General features: G+C 38.0%; 1 protein-coding gene across 1 annotated transcript; it reads right to left on the reverse strand.

The window, feature by feature from the left end:
- Positions 1–157: 157 nt before the first annotated feature.
- LOC134658420 (inhibin beta B chain) lies at positions 158–22,917 on the reverse strand. Its single transcript, XM_063514103.1, has 6 exons — positions 22,533–22,917; positions 3,223–3,329; positions 2,256–2,474; positions 1,653–1,812; positions 713–828; positions 158–331 (listed from the first exon to the last, which is right to left on the reverse strand). The coding sequence occupies exons 1-6, from the start codon at positions 22,891–22,893 to the stop codon at positions 179–181; spliced, it is 1,116 nt and encodes a 371-aa protein (XP_063370173.1). The 5' UTR covers positions 22,894–22,917; the 3' UTR covers positions 158–178.
- Between the last annotated feature and the right edge of the window lie 253 nt (positions 22,918–23,170).

Raw genomic sequence — 23,170 nt, forward strand, 5'->3', positions numbered from 1 at the left:
ACACCTAGGTTATAGATAACTTAAATGAATTTATTCTCTATTTATTTAAATTTTAAATCGGACAGAATTCAGCTAAATGCATAATGTAATCTGGATTATCCTCTTGCTTTTTTCACATTAATGTATAATGATATCAATTATATACTTGGATAAAGTCGATATCAGAACTAGACTATCATCACATGCACCCACAAGTTTCGACCACCATGTTGGGCAGCGTTTTCTGCGTCACCGTGTTATTGGAGTCCATGTACAGAAGCTGAAGAGAGCTGAACGTGGTCGGGGCGCAGCATGGCTTGAACTCCGTCTTGCCCACCGTGTAGAAATATTTCTGGAAACAATGGTATTGTTAGTTTTGAGGTTAACCTTTAACCTTTTCACCACGAATAGCGACATCTACATATTGTGAGAATTGGGGAACTAAAACTTAACATCTCGTTTTTGCTATCTGTCTTTTAAAGTTAAGTGTTATATTTGCAGAATACTTATGTGTGAAATGATTCGTAGATATGGTAGGCTCGGCAAGGGATAGCACTCCACCCACAACTTTCTGCGACGACGCCAATTTATCAAAAGTACGAATTATCAAATAGTACATTCTAACTTTCGTACAATAATTTATTTGTATTTTCTATTTAATGGTTTGTAGCGATCGATGGAGTATGCCTATGTTGAGCTGTGGACTCTTGTGGCTTAGCATAATTTAACTTACTCTAATAATATTATTGTGGTAGCTCCCCGTCTGCGTGACGGCGGAGATGGGCGCGCAGTTCCCCTTGCAGAAATACGCGTGGTACCCCGCCGGCTTGATTATCCAATCCGCCCAACCTGTAATCAATTACATAGCATTAAAACCTATTTGTAGGTACATTTATCATGCTTCAGTTTTGATTAAATACCGTAAAATGGGGTGAGTAGGTGCAAAGCTGACATTCAAACCTCGTATAAACCTATAATAATAAGTGTTCCGTACGTTTGTATTTTAGTTTTTATTTTATTTTGGGTAGTTCCATTTCATAACTTTGACGATAAACAGGAAATCCCACCTCACCCCGTAGTCCCTCGTATTTGGGGTGAGTTGGGTTTTCATATAAAGGTGATTTTGGAAGATTGTTGGATCGATTTTTTTTTATTATGAGTATTATTTTAAATTTTGGAATATGTACATTATTTTTGTAGCAGTAGCCTTAAAAACCCATCTCACCCCCCTTTCATCCCTTCTCTCCCCATTCATAACCATAACCCAACTCGCCCCGCGAACCCTACTCACCCCATTTTACGGTATAAGGTCAAAATGGAAGTTTCACCCTCTAGCCTCTAGCTCTAGCCTCCGCCTAGCTTTATCCCATCATTTGGGGTCGGCTCCTCTAGTCCTTCGCAAGGACGCTCTGTCCCGGGTTGTCTCAGTGTAAGGCCTGAGTGGACGCTCATGTTGGGCGTGCAGCGGGGCGGGGCGTGCGGCGTGCATGTTAAACATATGCAAGCGTATGGGAGCGGCCTTAGTGCACGCCGCTCAAATTACTTGTGAGCCCGACTCCACGCTGCACGCCCTGCTGAACGCTCCGCTTCGAGCGTCCACTCAGGCCTTACACTCAGATGTGATATTAGCATCTTTCATGTCTTTGAGGCTTGGGTGAGGGTCTTCAACTTACCTATTGTTTTAAAGTCTACATAGAGCGGTTCTCTGCAGCAGTCTGTGGTGCCGGCGCCGCACTCCAGCGCGCGATTTCTTCTTCTCTTCCCGGCATACTTCGTGTACAGCACGAGAAAGGGACGTCGCTTCTCGTGGAAAGAGAGGGGCGAGCGGCGGAGCTGTGGACAACGTGGACTTTTATAAGTATGTTAGTTGGTATCAAACTGATCTAGTGATTTTAAATACTAAGTAAGTAGGTATAGTGGCTCTGTGATTACTCCTTGCGAACCCCCATGATTCCACCATTTTTAAAATTAAAAAAAAAACGGAATCTACGGAAATAATATATGTACCTAATCATCGAACCTGCTCACAAAATTTCAATAAAATCCGAATTGCGACCTATAGACCTATAAAGCATTTCTTTGGTAGCCATGGGTCTGGTCTTCTTGATCTACTGTTGGAACTGTTGGAAGCTCATAGTGGGAAGCCTTCTGTCCAGTGTTCAGAAGGATTCTACGCTCTTCAGCATTAGCTTCGCAAAGTAGACCATAATGACGCTTAATGGCCTGGTCCCATATATAAAATGACTCCGTAAAAAGCCAACTACACGTATGCTCACCTGACAAGTCCTGCAAGCCACATGAAGTGTGTGTAACCTCTCCCGTTCCTCTAACCACACCCGAACCGCCCACGCCAGCTCCACTCTGACCCACCCCTCCCCCGTGTCCGTCTCCTTGATGGCGATGGGTCTCGTCTTCTTGAACTGCTGCTGGCTGTCCCAGTGGGCCGCTTCGGAGATCACGAACGTTTGGTTGTATTCGTCTAGTGGGTCGGGCTCCTGGAAAGAAAGAAAAATTATGTGAATAAGATTTTGAATAGGTAGGACTTAATTTGATAAGATAAGATAAGATAAAAGATAGTTTATTCAAGTAGGCATAATTACAATGCGCTTATGAACGTCAAATAAAGCTAGGTAGACCGGCTCCTTGAAGTTTTGAAATATCCTTTATGCACAGGGGAATGGAAGAAAACATTTAGTAAGTACCTATGTAAAACCTTACTTGCTAACTATTTCTTAGTGGAACTAACTATGTGCCAGTTGCACCCCGCACTTGACAGAAAGACCAAGGTCACCCGGCGCGCCGCGGCGGTTTACTATGAAACTTTACATACAATAAAATTTAGCGAAGTCTGTAACGATGACCACCAACAGTTTGGTGCAACCGACCCTAAGTCGCAAAGAGCAGCAAAGAGTGGATTTAGGTACAACGAATAATTGCGTCAGCGCAAAATATATTAGTCTGTACTTTAAAATAGTAAGAGTAGGTACCTACATAGATGAGATGATTGGCCGGGGTACCTAGGTATAGTATTATGACATGTGGAAAAGGGTTGAGATCATGTTTTGGGGTAGAGTTATTCTCTGTAGCACCCGTAGTAGGTAAACTTTATTTTATGGTAAACCGATTATAAAGATTAGATTTCCAACTACCTACCTACTAGCAACCAGATTCACTTCATCTTGGAAGTTATCTTAGAACTAAGTTAAGTCCCGAAAGCAAGAAACAAGAAAACAATTCATTTACCTTGAAAAACCAGAGCTCCACGACTGTGACCTCCTCGGGTTCCAGGTCCGGGGGCAGCTCGAACTGCAGACACGTGAACGGGTACCGGCCCGATGTCAGGCACTCCCCTGAAACACAAATAAACAAATATATTTCTTCTTCTTCACAACTCTTTTCAATCATAGAGATGTAGGCCCAGTGTTGTGAACACAGAACAAGTAGAATGGCGATGCGAGCAGGGTACGTGTCGCCGCCGGTTATGAGCAAACGCTCGCATGCTAGTACTCGCCCGCGCTGACCGAAAAACGTAAACATGCCTTTTGCGCCACAATAACGTTCAGATTAAGAAGCCAGACATCAAATCTGTCTAAAGGAGGCGTATCCATTCACCAGGCACATGTTTTTACTACCGTTGCGCGAGAAATGTGGAAATGTGGAGAGGAACGAGCGGCGACACCGGTTCCGATACTAACTGCGCGCGATAGCCGTTCTAACCTCTTTAATATGTTCTGTGGTTGTGAATAACGCTTATTTTTAGGCTTAAACACTCGAGCCCTCAAGACTCGTAAATCTTGAAGACTCGACTATATTTGAGAATTGTATTTATTCATTTTACGCGTATGGATGTAAGAAGTCGTCTTTGCCGCCTTTGAGGCGTTAAGCCTCGAGAGCCTTAAGGGTTCGAGTCTTTAAGCCTCGTAATGAACGTTATTCGTAACACTACGTAGGCCTCCTTAAATTTTTGCCATTCTACTCTATTTTGCGTTCTACCCATTTCGATCCAGCAGTTCTTTGATATCATCATACCAACGCATTGTATATATATTTTTTTATTTTTTGTTATAATTAAATAGTACAATTACAGTTTAGTACTATATTACCTACTAGAGTTTTCCTGTGATCTCTAAGGCCAGTTCTAAATACAAGGGCCATTAGAACATCAATTAATCGTAAATGTTTATATTTTCATACGGTTTGTTTATTTTTCATGATAATTATAATTACAGTTATATAGGTATAATTGTATATCCTGGTTATTGCAGGGCAAAAACATATTTTTTACGCGTAATTGTTTTACCTACCTATTTTAAGAATAACAGTAAGTACCTATATGAGCATAAATATTTACGTCTGATAAGTGGTAAATAGAGGATATTGTATTAGATAATTTACGTAGAAATATTAATTTGCATTAAGGAAAATGTGTTATACTCGTATGTACGTATATTAGTCGTTTAAATTCTGTATGGAATTTGTTTTTCGTAAAAAATCGAGGAAAGTCAAACGAATAATGGGTCAGCCGCATTCGAGGGAAGCCAGTCCTGTCAAACTGGTTTAACTTGACAGACATTGAGACGTACTCCTATGAGTAACCACTGTTGACAATCTCAGATTGGAATACATAACTATGGTTAATATACATCAAATTATGTAAAAATATTTTCCATATAATCAATTAATCACTATCCAGAGAGAAAGATTGCATGGAAACGCGGCCGTCCACTATTCTCTTCAGTCTAAATAAAGGTATTTCACAATTTTTGATTTACCAAGAATACACATTTCTAATTGTATACTACAATTACAGTTATCTACGCGTTTTACCTCTATGACTCGTCAGCCACTACATAACGACATATAAGGACAGATATAGTTGACCCTAAGTTAATTGGACCAAGGAATCACCCCTGAGGCCGCCGATAACGAATACGTTGTATACATGATACACGTTACACATGACATGATGATTGCTTTTGCTTTTACGGAATTCTGCGCATTTCAAAACTACTTATCGCTCAAATTATCGCACATCAATATCTATATGTTAATTTTCTATTTATTATGAAATATTTTGGTTACCTGTATAACCTGTAGTGAAGGAACCAAGAAATTAGACGTTTTGTTACGGTTGACGAAATATACCTAATTTGCACCAAAAGTCATGTATATGCCGAATCGGTGCAAATTATATTTCATCAACTATACCTGCTTATTTTAATAAATGTCTTACGTCTTATTTACTGATCTTGAAAACCCCCCCTGTTTTAATAATAAGTAAGGATTTTCCTTAGCCTTAATTTTACCTTCTCGTCAGGTGTGAGCAAGTGTTCATGCCAATTAACACAAAACTGATAACATTCCGGGCATCTGGCCATCTGACATTACGGGTATCGCTGGGCAAAGTCTCATTCTACACACATCTATAAACTCTAGCCGCCCCTACGTCAAACCTTGCCAGGCAAAATGAAATTTTATTTTTTCAACATAAAGTTCAAATTAGAATGGAACAGGAGACCTTTTTATAGGTCTCTGGGCGGTTAGAGGTTAAGTCATTATAATACAGCAAGTTGAGAACAGTTAATAATTCAAGTATCAATATAATTGGATTCTAAGTCCAATTCTTTGCTAAAATTATTTTTAATCTTTTTTTGCTGACAGCAACCAAGCCACCACGGCTTTTCAGATTGTGGCGAATATTCCCATTAGGTGTATAAAAATATTTTGCCTAAAATTGTTATTACTATAGATGGCAGGTATTCCGTAACGACTTTTTCAATGAAGTACCTGCATTTTTTGTAGGTGAGAAAGTTCATATCTAATAATAACAAACGAGATAATATATTAGGCGAACTAATGTCAGGTGTACTTTTTTCACTCAACCATTTCAAACCGAAACGTTAACCACTATACATACCTATACCAATTTGTACTTTTCCCTGTAAACTATTTTCAAGGTAGGTAAGGTAAGGTTTCAATTAAGAGGTAAGGTATTTTCGGCTTGCATCTGTGTCCTCAGAGAACTATTTATATACCTAATACTTACAGCCGTAGAACCTACACATACAGCTCTATCTATTAACTCCTTCCTCGCGTTGTCCCGGCATTTTGCCACGGCTCATGGGAGCCTGGGGTCCGCTTGACAACTAATCCCAAGAATTGACGTAGAGGCACTAGTTTTTACAATTACCTGACCTTCCAACCCAAAGGGAAAACTAGGCTTTATTGTGATTAGTTCGGTTTCCTCTCGATGTTTTCCTTCACCGAAAAGCAACTGGTAAATATCAAATGTTACTTCGTACATGGGTTCCGAAAAGCTCATTGGTAGGTACAAGCCGGGGTTTGAACCCGCGGCCTCTGGATTGAAAGTCACTCGCTCTTACCGCTGGGCCACCAACGCTTTATGCTTAGCCCCAATATCTATTAACTATAGACATGAATGGGAATAGACATTCAATAGATTGTTATAAGTAACGCGTGGCCGTAACTGTAAACAAATGTTTATCTCCGAAGGCTGGGGTCGTGATGTTTCCTATGTACATCGAAACTCTAAAGGGATCAATCAATCAATCAATCGTATCATTTTAAAATAAACTCTTAGATCTTTACAAACTTTTAGATTACTCTACAGAGCTTTTTAATTTCATGTAAACTGTACAAACAATATATATATAATATTTATGTACCTTTTGTACGCAATGATCTGAACATATAACCTGTACTTTCCACACATAACTGTAAAATCTAAATATTTATTTAGAAAATCACGCGCCCATTTCATGAACACAATAAACCATTTTTATATTATTTTGGTACGAAGTTCATCTGCATTCCTTTACTTTATCAAGACACTTATTCAACACTGACATCTCTCATGTTATAAAAACAAAAGCACAAGTCCGTAAGTTCTACGACGTAAGGTTCATTATACGCAATGTTGATATTATTATAAGTAACAGAAGGCACAGAAGCTCGTTAAAAATTAATTGTTTGATAAGAGTGTTTAATAATACGTAGTTACTCCACTGTATGGAGGCGTTTGTAAGTTTATCTGTCACGTAAAGTGTTATCTTTACCTCATGTATTGGGGCTACCAACGTTTTTACTTGCTTCGAATCTCTACTAATGTGCTTAGGGAGCGTACCTACAGTTTGGAGTCTTACTGCCGTATTCGAACTTCAAGATATTCACAAGAGACGACACGTACTAGATCCATTCTAGATACGTTATAGTTTAGATTTCAACTATGTAGTTCTCTTTTGCAGCGCAATTTGGGCAACAAATGTCACTTTTACGTTAGATAGAATTAGATATCTATTAGATTTGAATTGGATCTCTAAGTCAGCGGTCGGCAACCTTTTAGCAGTTAACGAAGTTGACGCGGGCCGCACTTTGTTATGTATTTATGACTTTATCAGACATTGTCGTTTGTCAATATTACATACAAAATAGCCAGGGAGGCTCGCGGGCCGCAAGTGACAAGTTCACGGGCCGCGAGTTGCCGACCGCAGCTCTAAGTCATATCCTGTGGAAATCGTTCAAGAGTATCTCCAGAATCGCGCAAATGTCAAATTTGACAGGTTAGATCTTAAACCTATCGTTATCGTATCTTGGTGATGTCTAAAAGATATCTACTAGATGTCTATTTCAAAATCCGAATCGGGCCCTTAGAGTTTCGTCACATAGTCAATATACTCTAGGGAATTCTCGTGCTTTTTCAAGTTTTATTTATTTATTTATACAAGGAATTCCAACAGCTATGAAATATTTATTTAACATTTTAAATAGCATTACAGAGCCAATTATAGGAACTCGCAAATAGAAACTGAATATATAATGTGTTACACAGTACACGCTATGATATCAAAGCACAGTATGTGATACAGGATAACACAGTATGGAATATATCAAGAGTTACAATATACCTATATATAAAAACAAATGCTATGCTAGCAAATGGGTTCATGTAAACCATATTTAAAAAAATTAGGAGTATTAACTCTACCTTTTTTGTATATTTTCGAAATTGTAATGTTTCTTAAAAGCAATCCCCACTTATTTCAACAGTTTAAGAGTATACGTCTTAGGAACAGAATAAATTCAATGCCTTCCAAAACAGCGTTATATAGGAAAAGTATATTTGGAATGGCTCCTCAAATTTTTAATAAAATTCTGAATGAATTAAGAAATTTAGAAGATATGACATGACAAGTTTTAAATTTAAATATTTAGTTGACAAAACATATTATAGTGTAAGCGAATTTTTGTTAGACTATAATTAATGGTAACTGTGCACCACAGCATGTATATAGTCACAGTCCATTAATGATAAAAAATTGTACGCCTCACGGCACAACATAGTGATACAACAGTAATATTATAAGATCTGCACTTATGTACTATTCATACCTATGTTGGACAAATAAACGATTTTGTATTTTTTGTATTTTTTTTGCTATATAAGCAATGAGTAAGAACATCTACAAATGTATTGTACCGAAGTGAGACAACTTATTTTCCTAATTTCATGAACAACATGGACCGGACACAAATTAATTCAAGTTACAGATCATACTTCATAGCATATCTCTGCCTGCAATTAATTCAAATACATATTATAATGAAAATGTAATACAAATAAAATAGAGCGTGTAAAAGTTACTCTATTTCCCTTTGTTTTACAGTTCCTAGCAATGAAAACTGTACCTACCAGACATAAATAAGTATACATGCCAAGGTTCATGACTTTCATGTCATTTCAGCAAGTCGTTTCAAAATGAGACCTAAGCTTCGATCGAATATTAATTTATAATAATGTACCTATTGTAATATTGATAATTAAATGTACCTATATATGTATAGTAATGTAATTTAAATATAGAATTGTAATTATTATGACATGTAAAATTGTAATTTTATTAATAAATATTAGAATTGAATTGAATTGTATTGCGGTCGCTGGGTTCCCGTGACTCTTACGAGTGTATCAGGATAAACTAGTATGTCTCATTAATTAGCTACAATGTTGCCGTTTACAAATTAAGTGCGGTGCTACGCCTCTACGCCTCGTAGTGGGGTCAGCCACCTCTACGCTAATACTGACTCACTCTAGGCTTCTACTTAACTCCACACTTACGGTTTGTATGCATATGCGTGTTGTTGCACTTATAGTTGAAAGTACTATTAAACAACTTGATTCCTGACCCACTGTGAAACCTTTTCACATTTACTAGGTACCGCGTTACATTGATTTAAAAAGTACAATTATGAAAACGTTCTAAGGTGGGTCACAAATCAGTTTGTTCGATTGTACAGTCACCACACGGGATTGTTACGCCATTCAGAGATCTGGCTAAATCGGTTGTTCCATACTTACGCTATGGAATGCCCAATTTAGCTAGAACCTTAAATGGCGTAACGATCAAATAATAATTTTATTAGGGTCCTACTCGTAAACAAGACTTAGAAAATTTAATTTTTTACAAGCAGAAACGTCTGCGACCGATGCTATTAAGCTTAGAATAAGTTTAAAAGTGGAAAAATTACTGTCTTGGGTGAGACTTGAACTCACGGCCTCTGGATAGGGTGATTTGCACCCCAAGGTTGATGAAGCCTCTTCCAGTCGGTTGCCCGAGCTAGGTGTACCGCCATTTACTCGGTCGTCAGAGGCCGTGAGTTCAAGTCTCACCCAAGACAGTAATTTTTCCACTTTTAAATTTATTCTAAGACGTAGAAAGTCCGGTTTAACTTCATTGTTTTACACATTCATTCTGCAAATATATGTAGTTATCTTATAATTTAAAACAAGCCACAAACTACATTGTAAGTCATATCATCTTACGTTTAAATAATTGTATCTATTTTTCGTTGGCGCCGGCGCCTCTGTGCACGTGGTGTGCGTATGATCGATCCAAACAAAAAGTTTTAGAACTGAGGGCCTGGGTCAACATTTTTATCGTTTTGTTTTTTGTCCCCAAAAAATATGACAGGAGTGGAGCTTTATGTATAAGATGAAATTTAGTTTTACTACGGCAAAGCAAAAAGAGGGTTATAATTTTGACCGCGGTATGCATTATCTGCCTCTCTATCGCACGATAAAAGCTTGGAGGAGGTAGGTACATAGGCGTGTATATTATTATCCACTGTATAAGCTAATATCACACACCCGCCAGTGTGTGGAGGCTACACACCCACCAGTGTGTGGGGGTTACACACCCACCAGTGTGTGGGGGCTACACACCCACCGCCAGCCACGCCCCGATACCAACGAGACATAGGTACCTTTATCGTAGGTGTATATTTGGGGTCTTATGACTTGTTATTAATTACGCCGCGTAAGATGCGCGTGGTGCTCGACGCGGTACCAGTACATGTCATCTTGAAACTTATGTCATTGTCAATAGAGGTGACAGTAGGGTGTCATCTATTGGGCATTAGCATGTCGAACACTAGTACGTTTACCTTAAGTCATATTGTTGTAGATAAAATCATAAAATAGGTACCTACATACTTTTCTTGATTGGAAAAGTAGAAGGGAACTCGATGAAATGTAGAACGAATTTTTATGATAGATACACACAGGCAAACGAGCAAACGAGTCGACAGATAATAAGCAATTACCGTTGCCCTTGGACAACCGCACAGAGGGTTTGTAAGTGCTACTATCCTGTAATAATTAAAAATATCTCCATACCAAATTTCATCTTAAATGCGGCGGTTTAAACGTGAAGAGATGACAGACAGACAGAGTTACATTCATATTTTTTACAATAGTAGGGATCTAATTGTATGAAGAAACGCATCTAATAATATACGGAGCGGAACTAGCGTATCGGCAGAATTGGGACGCGGTAATAAAAAACGGCCCGCTCCGTTGACCCCGCTAATTACCTTATCAGGCAGCCCTGCGGTGCGTGGACCCGGCACGTGATTAGATAACATAAGAAGACAGGTCTACAGGCGCCAGGAAAGGATTCACATCATCATCATATCAGCCCTTTATCGCCCACTGCGGAGCATAGGCCTCTCTTCTAGTACGCCACTTGTCCCGGTACTGAGCTAATCAAGCTCATCAAGAATAATTCACACAGGCGTCGAACGAGAGGAGGCCACGCAAGGCACTTCGCAAAGCCAGTGTGGCACTGCGGAGTCGGATATTGCTTCTAGTCTGAGGGCTGGAGGACTTGATAAAGACACGACACTCTCTTTAAAATTATATTAGAAGGCAAGATCGAAGCTAGAAGAGGAAGACCACGAGCAAGCTATACACAACAACTAAAAGCAAAGGCAAATGCCGTGTCTCACAGGGACCTAAAGAACCTGGCCGAGGACCGCGAAAACTGGCGCATACATACTCCACCGACAAGAGCCATGCTCTTAAATTATGATGGTGATGATGAGGGTTGTCATGCCGAATTCGGCGCTATATGTATCGCGCCTGCCCGTTTCCGCTACGGCAGACGATGAGGTGGAATTTGTTCGCAAGAAGATCTGTTACGAGCTGAGGGTGTTCCAGCTGCGATCACACACACGCAGCATTACACATTCAGTGCCGAAAACCCGACTATCGGGTATTTTATGATTTCATTCCCAGGCCAGACGACCCGATAGTCAGGATCTTGGACCTTTATATGAAGAAATTTTTGTGGCCTGACGCGGATGTCTTGTTTGGCTGGGTAGCAATGAATGTTTTAAGGTGCGCGTACCGCGGCCGACTCTGAAAACCATCACGAGCGCGGAATTCTAGGCGAAGGGTGTGGTATTTCGGCGGATTGTCAACCAAAATTATTAATAGCTTTATGATTTTTATTATTGTACGTAGCTAGACAAGATGACAATACTTTATCGACAAAAGCCAATCGTGAAGTAAAGACATATTATTATATGTATATCGGGATGGCACATATGCGACGAAAAGTCCCATCATCATTTCCATACATTGTTTAAGTTTCAATTGGCGTTCTCTATAACCTTAAGTGGCTAAGAATATGAATAAAGAAGAAGAATACGAATAAGCTTCAGGGTACCTAGCCAAGGTAACAATCGCTTGCGCTACGACAACAAAACGCTTTATACTTAATCACTCTTCCATATTAGTGCGATAGTGACGGAGCGTAAATGATTGGCATGTTGGCTACTTGGCTACGCACCCAGAGATTCGACTGAATGCCTACTGATCATAGAGACTGATAACAATCTTATCAGCGACTTGGGTCACTTGCTCTGCTCAAAACTTACATGGTGTAGATAACAGGCACACGACGGGGGTACCATGATAAAGAGACCTACGGCATGATACAATAACTTACATGACAAAGAAAGCTAGATGGAAATGTGTTATTTCTCTGTCTATTTACAATGGAACGCTTTTCCAGTCTTAATTCATTAAAGGAGGCCAGTGGTGAATACCAATCTAATAATGGCACCATTAAAAAAACATAAGGGGTCACTGACCTCTCCTAAAAAAATTAGGTAGTGTGCGAGAAGTTTGTACGTGTGTGTTAAGTATGTTGGTGTGTGTAATGGGGTAATTTGACAGAATCTGAAAATTTACTCTGTGACGGACTCTCAACCGCTAACTTCTCATATTTTAACTGAATTAAAAGTACCTTCCGAATTTCATGATTATTGGATAAAGAATACTAGATAGACAGATTTGTTCGTATATTCCTGAACTATTGAATGTAGATACCCCATTGAACTATTATTATCAACTTATAGAATAAGTATGGTTCACGGAACCAGTATTTTGCGCCATGAGTTGAACAAGCCATAGAAGCGGATCGTGAGTCTCGCGACCTAAACGCGTAAGCGCCATGAATTTTACGGCGCTTATGACGTTTTGTTCACGTGATACATGGGCCTTACCATGATGTCCTTATTGCGATTCTGTTTAGGACCTAAACTGAACCGCTAAAGGACGGAGCTATATCACTACATAGTATAAAACAAAGTCGCTTCCCGCTGTCTGTCTGTCTGTCTGTATGCTTAGATCTTTAAAACTACGCAACGGATTTTGATGCGGTTGTTTTAATAGATAGAGTGATTCAAGAGGAAGGTTTATGTATAATTTGTGAACCCGTGCGAAGCCGGGGCGGATCGCTAGTAAGTTATATATTATAGCGACAGTCTGCGATTGTGACAATTTCATTGTTTGGTATAACAGGGATGTTGCGGATGCCGATTTTTTGACATCCGCGGATGCGGATGCGGATGTCAAGATAGGTGCATAAAAAACGTCAAATATTACATTTTAGTAATTTTTATTTCAAAAAACCGGCCAAGTGCGAGCCGGACTCGCGTTCCAAGGGTTCCATACATTAAGTCCCACTCACGCTTGACTGCTCATTTCGAAAGGTTTTTTTGGCTAATGACTAAATTACCTAGCAGTCTAGCACTTACGCCGATGCTAAGACGTTCCTGTACCGACCTGTTCCACATCCGCATCCGCATTAAACTCCGCATCGATTTTATGCGGATGCGGATGCAAATGCGGATGTTGAAAATAATGCGGAAGTTCCGCGGTTGCGGATGCGGATGCGGATATTCGCAACATCCCTGCTCTATACTAATAATATCGCGGCGTAGCTTACCCCGGAAAATTACAGGCACCTTTTTATCTTTAATATTTAAAACGCCAAATCGTGAGATAACATGCACCTTTCGCATGACCCGGAAGCCGATAGTTTACATAAATTAAACATAATGTTTATAAACGTGAACTACACGAAACATGATATTGATATGTGTCCGTCATATAACTGGCACCTCAGGATATGACCTATAAGTAGGTATATGATATGTGCAAATCTCTTCTTTTTTACGTGATTTCTTATCTTATTTTACGTTATGTTATTTAAACAATGCATTCACAACGTAGTTTATCAACTACGTATCAGTAGTATATCTACTACTATCTAAGATATATTTATTCAATGTTTATTCATGTGTAAAACTTACTTAACTATCATGCCACCGAATTCAATCAATCAATCAATCGTTTATTGCACTGTGGTACAATACCGGTAGTGGAGTTTGTTGGACGACGCCTAAGTTTTGTATGATACAAGGTAACTATCTTTATACCTTTAAACGAGCAATTCTTGTTTATCTATTTATTCATATATAGGTATATATATTTCGGGGATCTCGGAAACGGCTCTAACGATTTCGATGAAATTTGCTATATGGGGTTTACGGGGGCGAAAAATCGATCTAGCTAGGTCTTATCTTTGGGAACACGAAAATTTTTGAGTTTTTATATGTTTTCCGAAGCGCTGGTGGCCTAGCGGAAGAGGTAAAGTCCGTCAACCAAATCTTGTCAGTAGTAAAAGGCGGCAAATTTGAAAAATCGCGGGTTAGCAACACTGTGTTCAAATAATTCCAAAACGCGTGTCATCTGTGTTTTATCTGTGGAATGTGGATCGTGAATGACAGCCGTCACCTTATTTGTTTTCATTTGGTTTTCATTCTGAATCGTTTCTGTTTCAAGAGATATTTCTGCTGTCACCATTAAATACCAATACATTAAATAAGAATAAGCAAAGCTAAGGGGCCTACAATGTACAATCATGCTCGTTGATGGTAAACATTACTAAAAATTGAGGTTATGACAAGTATTGGAAGAACTCTTTCGAACTTTTAAGATTATGTTCAGTTTTTTGTTTTAGGGTTAAAAGGCATAAATAAAATTAAAACGTACCTATGCCTAAATCTATCCAACAAGACCATAAATTGTGTCCTGGAAACCGTCCATAGGCCCACATGTCTAATATTTTCAGCAATCAGTTGTGACTATTTACAAAGGTAAACCTTTTAAACAGTATTAAGAGCCTTGATTATATCGCCGTTCTTTCGCAATATCTACCTAATCCATACATGTTTGTTGCAGGATTAAATCTTGCCCAATATAAGGCGTTCGTAGTAGGTAGTATCTTTTCAGACAATACTTACCTATGGCGGTTTATGTACGTGTAAAACGCAACCAAGTCGAAAAGTGACCCTTATCTTATTTACCTTTAAATTAAATAAACACCCAAATATCAGTTGTTTTATTTTTAATATGTATATTGTACAATATATACCAATCAAAAAAATTACACAGGTATGTCATATTCATCCAGAACAGTACACTAATTTACATTAACAAGTGGCATATTATATTGTAAATAACAAATATATGCACTATCTAATTATCTGCATTTTGATATGATTTTATTTTAGTAAACTTAGAAGACATAGATAGGGAACAAAGAGAATATAAGCACTTCTATAGGGAGTTGTTTTTGATATCTTCAAATTTGTTCATCATTTTGATTAACATTGTTTTAACATCGCTTTTAAATTGTCCGTCCATGTTTCATTTTTTTTTAATAAACCGCGAGTGACAATTTGAATTGACGTACGCACGCAGGGCGCGCTCAGCGGAAAAAAAAACTGTTGGTTCGATGTACATTGTTGCTTTTCTTAGCGCAATACTGCTCTTTGAGTGTTGCCCTACTTTAGTTTGCTTTACATTGCTACTGACAAGATTTGGTTGACGGACTATATTTAATATTTTAAATTAAATACTGCCACGAACGTGTGAAAGGGGCTGTTCATAAATTAAGTCTTCTATTTTTGACGATTTTTGACCCCCCGATGTCCAGACCCCTAATTTGAAATGACGTAATTTATGAATAGCCCCAAATCACAAATCAGCTGACTTTGATACTACTAATTTAATTTATCTAACGTAATAATCTGTTTATTATTATGAAAAAAAAACAGTATAGAGACAAATAAATAACTTATGAACTAAATACATCTATGAATAATATACTAAATTAAAACTAACAACCCTAACAAAACTGCTAAATTGTTAAAAAAAGACCGATCCAAAGTCCACTTAAAATATCTTTGAGTAATATGTATAAAGATAGAAAAGATTGCATTCGAAGCATAATAAATAAATGTAAATATTGGAGAAATAGAATTGCAAGGTCCAAGGTTCAATACTCGGCTTGCGACAAGATGAAAAAGGTTACATCATGTTAACCTATGAGGTAATTTACCTTAAATACAAACTAAAAATATAAAAAATAACTACCTATTAAAACCTGTCCCGGGCTGCCCCCGACGCAAAGGTGCCCATCATGCTCGCTGCGTTGCCGCGTTGGATTGCGATGGACAGCCTTTGCATTAGGGAAAACCCGGAGCGATTAGCTTATGAAACCACAAATCCAAAGTAAAGCTAAGCTTGTTTTTTTTAAGTTCCTTAAATCGACTTTCAGGCCCATTCAAACGTACCTACACTGATATCAAAATGACATCTTTCTGATGTTGACTGAATCAATTTCAGCGAAAGTTGTTTAATCAGGTTTCGAATCGATGAAGTTACTAGAGAAAGGCCTCAACATTGCTACCTATTCATGTATTCATGTCTTTACTCGTGATCTGAAGTTCTACAATTTTTCAAAAACGCTGGCTGAACCTACGGCACCTTAATATTCGGGAACAGAGTATAGCTATAGTGCGACATAAAATAGTAAATTAAATAAAGTAAAGAAAATTATTTAAAATTAAATAAAGTAAGACATTAAATAAAGTAGAACTAAAAAAAATATGGTTGTCTGTAAAGTCGGGTTTACGGACGATAATTTTGCGTGATAACGTCATAACAAAACATTGATGAAATATTGCATACTGGTACTGGTACGTTTATACGTTACCATGGAGATCTGTCCACAACGTGACACTTTTCCGTGCATGATACCAGTGTTCATCGATTTATAAGCCAAAAAATCCATACTAAATTGTTGCCATGTCTAAGCATTCTACGTCAAAAATACAATCTTCTATTAATATTTTTTTACAATTTTGTGTACGTAAACCAGCCGAGTAAAGCAAATTCCCACATCCGTCGAGTCATAGAGAAATATAGTAAGACAAGAGTGCTCACTCCATACATCAGTTCAGACTATTAATTTCAGTGTCTACATCTAGCATCGAGTAGCGGAACTATCAGTACTGCTACATCTATTGTCAAGTATCAGTACTGATAGTTCCGCTACTCGATGCTAGATGCTAATAGTCTTTTTGGTACTAAAACTGATGTATGGAGTGAGCACTCTATGTATTTTTTTCTCTATGGCCGAGTTGAATAATCTCCACTGCAGCTGATAAGTGATAACGTGTTTATTTTCTTTTAATTAATCGTTTATCTTGTATAACCTCCACCGTTTTCCGTGAGAACGACAAGCTTACTACGTAAATGCCGTGGTTTTATGGGACCTTCACTCAAACTATTAAGGACTATAATTGAATGACCTGAAATCGTAGTGCAAAGATCGTTAAACACGCGTATAGAACATGATATATTGTAATAATTGGGATAATTGTTACTCGGCGATAATAATTAAAGTTTGTGATTGTGTGTTTTGAGTCACTAAGTGATTAAGGAATAGGCGCCACTTTAAGTAAACATAGTTAATTTTATCTAAGTAAATATCAATTTTCTCACGATGATGTAAATTAAAATCTAGATATATGTAAGTAAAGGCACGGTACATTTATTGATAGTTATAAACTCGAACTTTTTTACACATGTGTGTTAATATGCTTAGCGCCACTTGCACCATTCCACTAACCCGGGGTTAACCTGTTAAACCGGAGTTACCATGGTTGCCAGTACAATTTGACACTGGGTTAAGGGTTTAACCGCTTAACCCCGGGTTAGTGGGTTGGTGCAAGTGGCGCTTAATAGTATAATACCCTAGCTGCGTAGGCTATGAAGAAATGAGTAACCCTTATCAGATAATACTATCCATTGAACATACATCTATAGGTACAGATAGACGATAAGTATTATGTAAAATATTACATGCGGATATATCAAGCCGGACATATCCGCGTATGACATGACGAGGCGTATTATCTGGGTGCAATATAATTTTGATTACATCTGAACAAATGTATATTGATTGATATGATAAATACAAAGTGCCAAAAATAACGATACGTACGTACGATGTAGGTACCTATTTCTACTTCCGTAAGACTGAGACGGAACTGATGAACTGATATGTTGGAAATATGAAAATGCAAATACCGAAAAATGGGTAATTGTGCTCGAATAATTTCTATGTATGAAAACTATATCTCCAATTCACCAACCTCATTTTAGTGACGTTATAACGTGATACATGTTAGTAACGGTTCTTTAAATCGACATACTTATATCACAAATATTAATAAGCGCTGGTGGCCTAGCAGTAAGAGCGTGCGACTTTCAATCCGGAGATGGCGGGTTCAAACCCCGGCTCGTACTAATGAGTTTTCCGGAACTTATGTACGAAATATCATTTTATATTTACCGGTTGCTTTTCGGTGAACATCGTGAGGAAACCGGACTAATCCCAATAAGGCCTAGTTGTCTCTGGATTGGAAGTTCAGATGGCAGTCCCCTTCGTAAAAACTAGTGCTCACGTCAATTCTTGGGATTAGTTGTCAAGCGGACCCATGAGCCGTGGCAAAATGGGATAACGCGACGCGAGGAAGAAGATTATTTTTGGAGCAAACTAGGCTGATTTTACAACGCTTTTAAGTTGTAACAGTAGGTACATTAGGTATTTAACGTGTTCATAATGTATCATAGTATAATGAACCTCTTTTAGGTTTGACATTGAGAGTTGATAGTATTGTTGTTTGTTTCTTGTCTTGTCAATAGTACAGTCAAGTGTAAAAATATGGGTGCATACAACTTACTCAAAAATATGTCCCCATAGTTCTTAATTCGCTGACATAAGAGCTTTGGGACATATTTTTTTCTTTGTGTGTTTTATTAATAAAAAAAGTAAGTAATCGCTGAGTTTCTTCCGAATAAAATTGCGCATTTTAAAAGCTATTTTCATGTTTTTAGCTTTTGTTCATAAATTGTTACAAATTTTTAAAGTGCGTTTTAAAACCTGATTTTTTTTCTAACGCGCGAAAGTCAAAAAATTAGGATTCAAATCGCTGAGAGAAAGGTCTCAAGATTGTTAGTAAAATTTTTGGCAACCGTATTGTGATTTAAAAAAGCGCTACGGCATTTCAAAAACTCAATTCTCCGAGCCTACTGCACCTTAAGCTAAAGTCAATCATTCAAATCTCAACTTAAATGCGTCTTTGCTCTTATAAAGTGTTGATATTTATACGATGACATCACAATACAGATGAGTATCCACGGCCGACAAAACGTCTCACTTTGTCGCTTGCCATAAAGACGAGATTGGCTTGTGTATGTATACGAATAACCTGTCAAAGCGTCCGTATAGCAAGCGACAAAGTGGGTCGTAGGCACATTGAGCTTCGATTAAAAGTTATCTACACGAGACGAATATAAACACGAAGTACTCTTAAGGATATTGCGACCTTCGTACCTGTTTATTTGAAAGGCTTTTCACCCGTATTTTATTTACTTTCACCTTTATCTCAGAAACGGCCAAATTCCAAATTATTTATTTGTTAAACATAGGTATGTACAACAGTATAATGGAATAAATGGGCTTTTTATTTTTATTTATTTATTATATGTGCAACAGTAGGTCTTACATGTATAATATAGTAACACATGTATAATAAGTAACACTAAAGTGTCATTCAATAGAACTTGCTAAAGTCCGTCAACCAAATCTTGTCAGTAGTAAAAGGCGGCAAATTTGAAAAATCGCGGGTTAGCAACACTGTTCGAATAATTCCAAAACGCGTGTCATCTGTGTTTTATCTGTGGAATGTGGACGTGAATGACAGCCGTCACCTTATTTGTTTTCATTTGGTTTTCATTCTGAATCGTTTCTGTTTCAAGAGATATTTCTGCTGTCACCATTAAATACCAATACATTAAATAAGAATAAGCAAAGCTAAGGGGCCTACAATGTACAATCATGCTCGTTGATGGTAAACATTACTAAAAATTGAGGTTATGACAAGTACTGGAAGAACTCTTTCGAACTTTTAAGATTATGTTCAGTTTTTTGTTTTAGGGTTAAAAGGCATAAATAAAATTAAAACGTATGCCTAAATCTATCCAACAAGACCATAAATTGTGTCCTGGAAACCGTCCATAGGCCCATGTCTAATATTTACAGCAATCAGTTGTGACTATTTACAAAGGTAAACCTTTTAAACAGTATTAAGAGCCTTGATTATATCGCCGTTCTTTCGCAATATCTACCTAATCCATACATGTTTGTTGCAGGATTAAATCTTGCCCAATATAAGGCGTTCGTAGTAGGTAGTATCTCTTCAGACAATACTTACCTATGGCGGTTTATGTACGTGTACAACGCAACCAAGTCGAAAAATAAACTTATTATTTAAAAATGTAACAAAAATATTGAGAGCAATGGAACAGGTTATTCTTGTAAAAGTTGTCATTATGTTAATCAAGAAAATAGATTATGTAGGCTGATTTGATTCACGCACTCCGTTACTGCACATTTGTACCTATGGGACTGCCTATGGGAAATCCTAGTTTATACTTGCTGAAGTAGGGATGTATCTATTTAAAAGAAGTTTTAAGTCGCTGTACATACCTGTTTGTTCAATAAAAGTCATGAAATAAAATAGGTACCAAGGTACTTAATTTTTAAATTAGACAAATTACTTTACTTACTTTAGGTAAACTAAAAACAGTTAATACCTCAGAAATCTTTGTTGTAAGTTAATTTAAGTTATATATTTCATAGAGAAGACTTAGAGTAATTCCATATGTTTGAAAACTTAAATTACACATTTTGAAACAAATCTGTTTTATGCTTAAGATGAAATAGATTACTACAGAGTATTATGCTTGGTTGAAGTGACCCGGTAACATTGGTAACTTCATTATATTTTTTCAATTAATGACCTGAATTATAGTGTAAGCTAAAGTGACCCTTATCTTATTTACCTTTAAATTAAATAAACACCCAAATATCAGTTGTTTTATTTTTAATATGTATATTGTACAATATATACCAATCAAAAAAATTACACAGGTATGTCATATTCATCCAGAAGAGTACACTAATTTACATTAACAAGTGTCATATTATATTGTAAATAACAAATATATGCACTATCTATCTGCATTTTGATATGATTTTATTTTAGTAAACTTAGAAGACAGATAGGGAACAAAGAGAATATACGATAGGGAGTTGTTTTTGATATCTTCTAATTTGTTCATCATTTTGATTAACATCGCTTTTAAATTGTCCGTACATGTTTCAAATTTTTTCAATAAACCGCGAGTGACAATTTGAATTGACGTACGCAGGGCGCGCTCAGCGAAAAAAAAATATTTTGGTTCGATGTACATTGCTGCTTTTCTTAGCGCAATACTGCTCTTTGAGTGTTGCCCTACTTTAGTTTGCTTTACATTGCTACTGACAAGATTTGGTTGACGGACTATAACTATGTAAACAAAAGTTACTAGTAAATTGACATTCAGTGTCAATTTTAGTATGGCGGTTTGTTTACATAGTTAGCAAGTTCTATTGAATGACACTTTACGGCTTCGATGAAATTTGCTATAAGTATGGGGGTTGTCAGGCGCGAGAAAATTTGATCTAGCTAGGTCTTATCTCTGGGAAAACGCGCATTTTGAAGTTTTTATATGTTTTCCGAGCAAAGCTCGGCCTCTCAGATATTAAAAGTAACGCACGATGAACATTTCAAATGACCTGAACGAATTATTATGATTGCACTGCTATAAAAGCATCAATAGGTACGCGCCCTGTTTAACCCCCCATTTCCTCAGTTGCACTTATCTTAGGGCTGTCAGGTTATTGATTTGACGTAGTCTAACTAAAGTTCCACTTTTTTCGGATGTTCTCTACCGGTCGGTCGCAATTCTTAAACGATTCTCGTGTAACTTTGTGAGGGTTCGATGAGTAAATATTTTTTTCATTTCTCAGGGTCTGAAAGTGGTTTATTATTGTTCTACAGGGTGTGCAGAAAGTGATACGTTTCTTCACTAGAGCATTCTAAATTCCAAGTACGTTTTTTAATTATTTTTACGATAAGCAATTGAAATTTGGTTTTAAATGGCAAATCCATTAGACAGTATCCATTTTGATATTTAGTGTCGGTAGTCGGTATTCACCCTGTCAACCAAGCAGGAGGTCCAAGATTAGAATCCCGGTAATTGTTATCTATGTACCTAAGTATGTATTAATCTATATGTCGGCGGCTGATCGTAAGATCAGGCAGATCGTGATAATCTTTGTCTCTTTCTCTGAGTCAACGGATCGCGGGGCTCCTATTTCTAGACAGTTTTCCCTTCGGGCATCTGAAGTCTGAAGCAACCTAACGAACCTAATACTACCTATCTATTGGTGTAATGTAACGAAACATTACGATCTGCCTGATTTACCCATAGCGCAGGTTTTTTTTAGATAGTGTTTTGTTTCTGGAAACGCGGCGCTATCGGTATACACTTTGTTTCCAGGTGTGTAATTGTTCTAGTCGGGATATGGTGTTTGTGTATTTTGCGACTAAGTCGATCTGTGTAAGACCCCCAACTTTCCCGCTCTTTATTCGACAAACCTTACCTTCAACAGGAAAGATGATCTTCTGTTCCGTCCTTCCATAGTAATCATCAAACTCGGGCGGCTTATCCGTGCCCTGGCTCAGCGTCTGCCCCTGCGCCACCGGCATCGGCAGGCTGTTCACCGGCACAGCCACCGACGGCTTCTTGCTCAACCGCAACTTCTTCAAGATCTGCCTCTTCACAAACTCCAACCGCACATCTGTCAGGTCGACGTCGCTCGCGCAGTTCGCGCAAAACGCGTCTGACAGGTTCAACGCACTGAGAACACACACAAGGAAGAGCACACGCATCGCGATGGTTGGCGCGCAGGCGTGCGGCGCGGAGGGCGGCGCGCGAGTGGCGGCCGAGCGGCGCGCGCGCATATATACCCGGATGTTTGGGGGTCCAAGGCCGTGGTTAGGGGCTGATGGGGGCGTGGGCGGGGACCTTGGGGCTCTTGTGTTAGAGGTCTTTGGCACGGTTTGATTGATTTGAACGTGTCGTGTGGTGATTTATTCGTTTCAGGCTTCAGTCATACCCATAATATTAAGTTCTTTCGTTTACTCAATTTTGTTCCTTCTTCAAATCAAGTCCTTGTTGGAGAAGGGGTCTGTTCCAGATCGTACCAAGTGCTACAGGTATAGATAGAGACGTTTGCGT

Source organism: Cydia amplana, chromosome 22 (genome assembly GCF_948474715.1).
Source record: "Cydia amplana chromosome 22, ilCydAmpl1.1, whole genome shotgun sequence".
Classification (NCBI taxonomy): Eukaryota; Metazoa; Arthropoda; class Insecta; order Lepidoptera; family Tortricidae; genus Cydia; species Cydia amplana.

What these genes read in the sequence shown, in the direction of transcription:
- LOC134658420 (XM_063514103.1), bottom strand. Translation starts at nt 22,893, where the DNA reads ATGCGCGCGCGCCGCTCGGCCGCCACTCGCGCGCCGCCCTCCGCGCCG. An exon ending in TGTAGACTTTAAAACAATAG is followed by an intron (nt 829 to 1,652) that starts GTAAGTTGAAGA and finishes AATTGATTACAG; the next exon opens with GTTGGGCGGATTGGATAATC. An exon ending in ACCACAATAATATTATTAGA is followed by an intron (nt 332 to 712) that starts GTAAGTTAAATT and finishes CATTGTTTCCAG; the next exon opens with AAATATTTCTACACGGTGGG.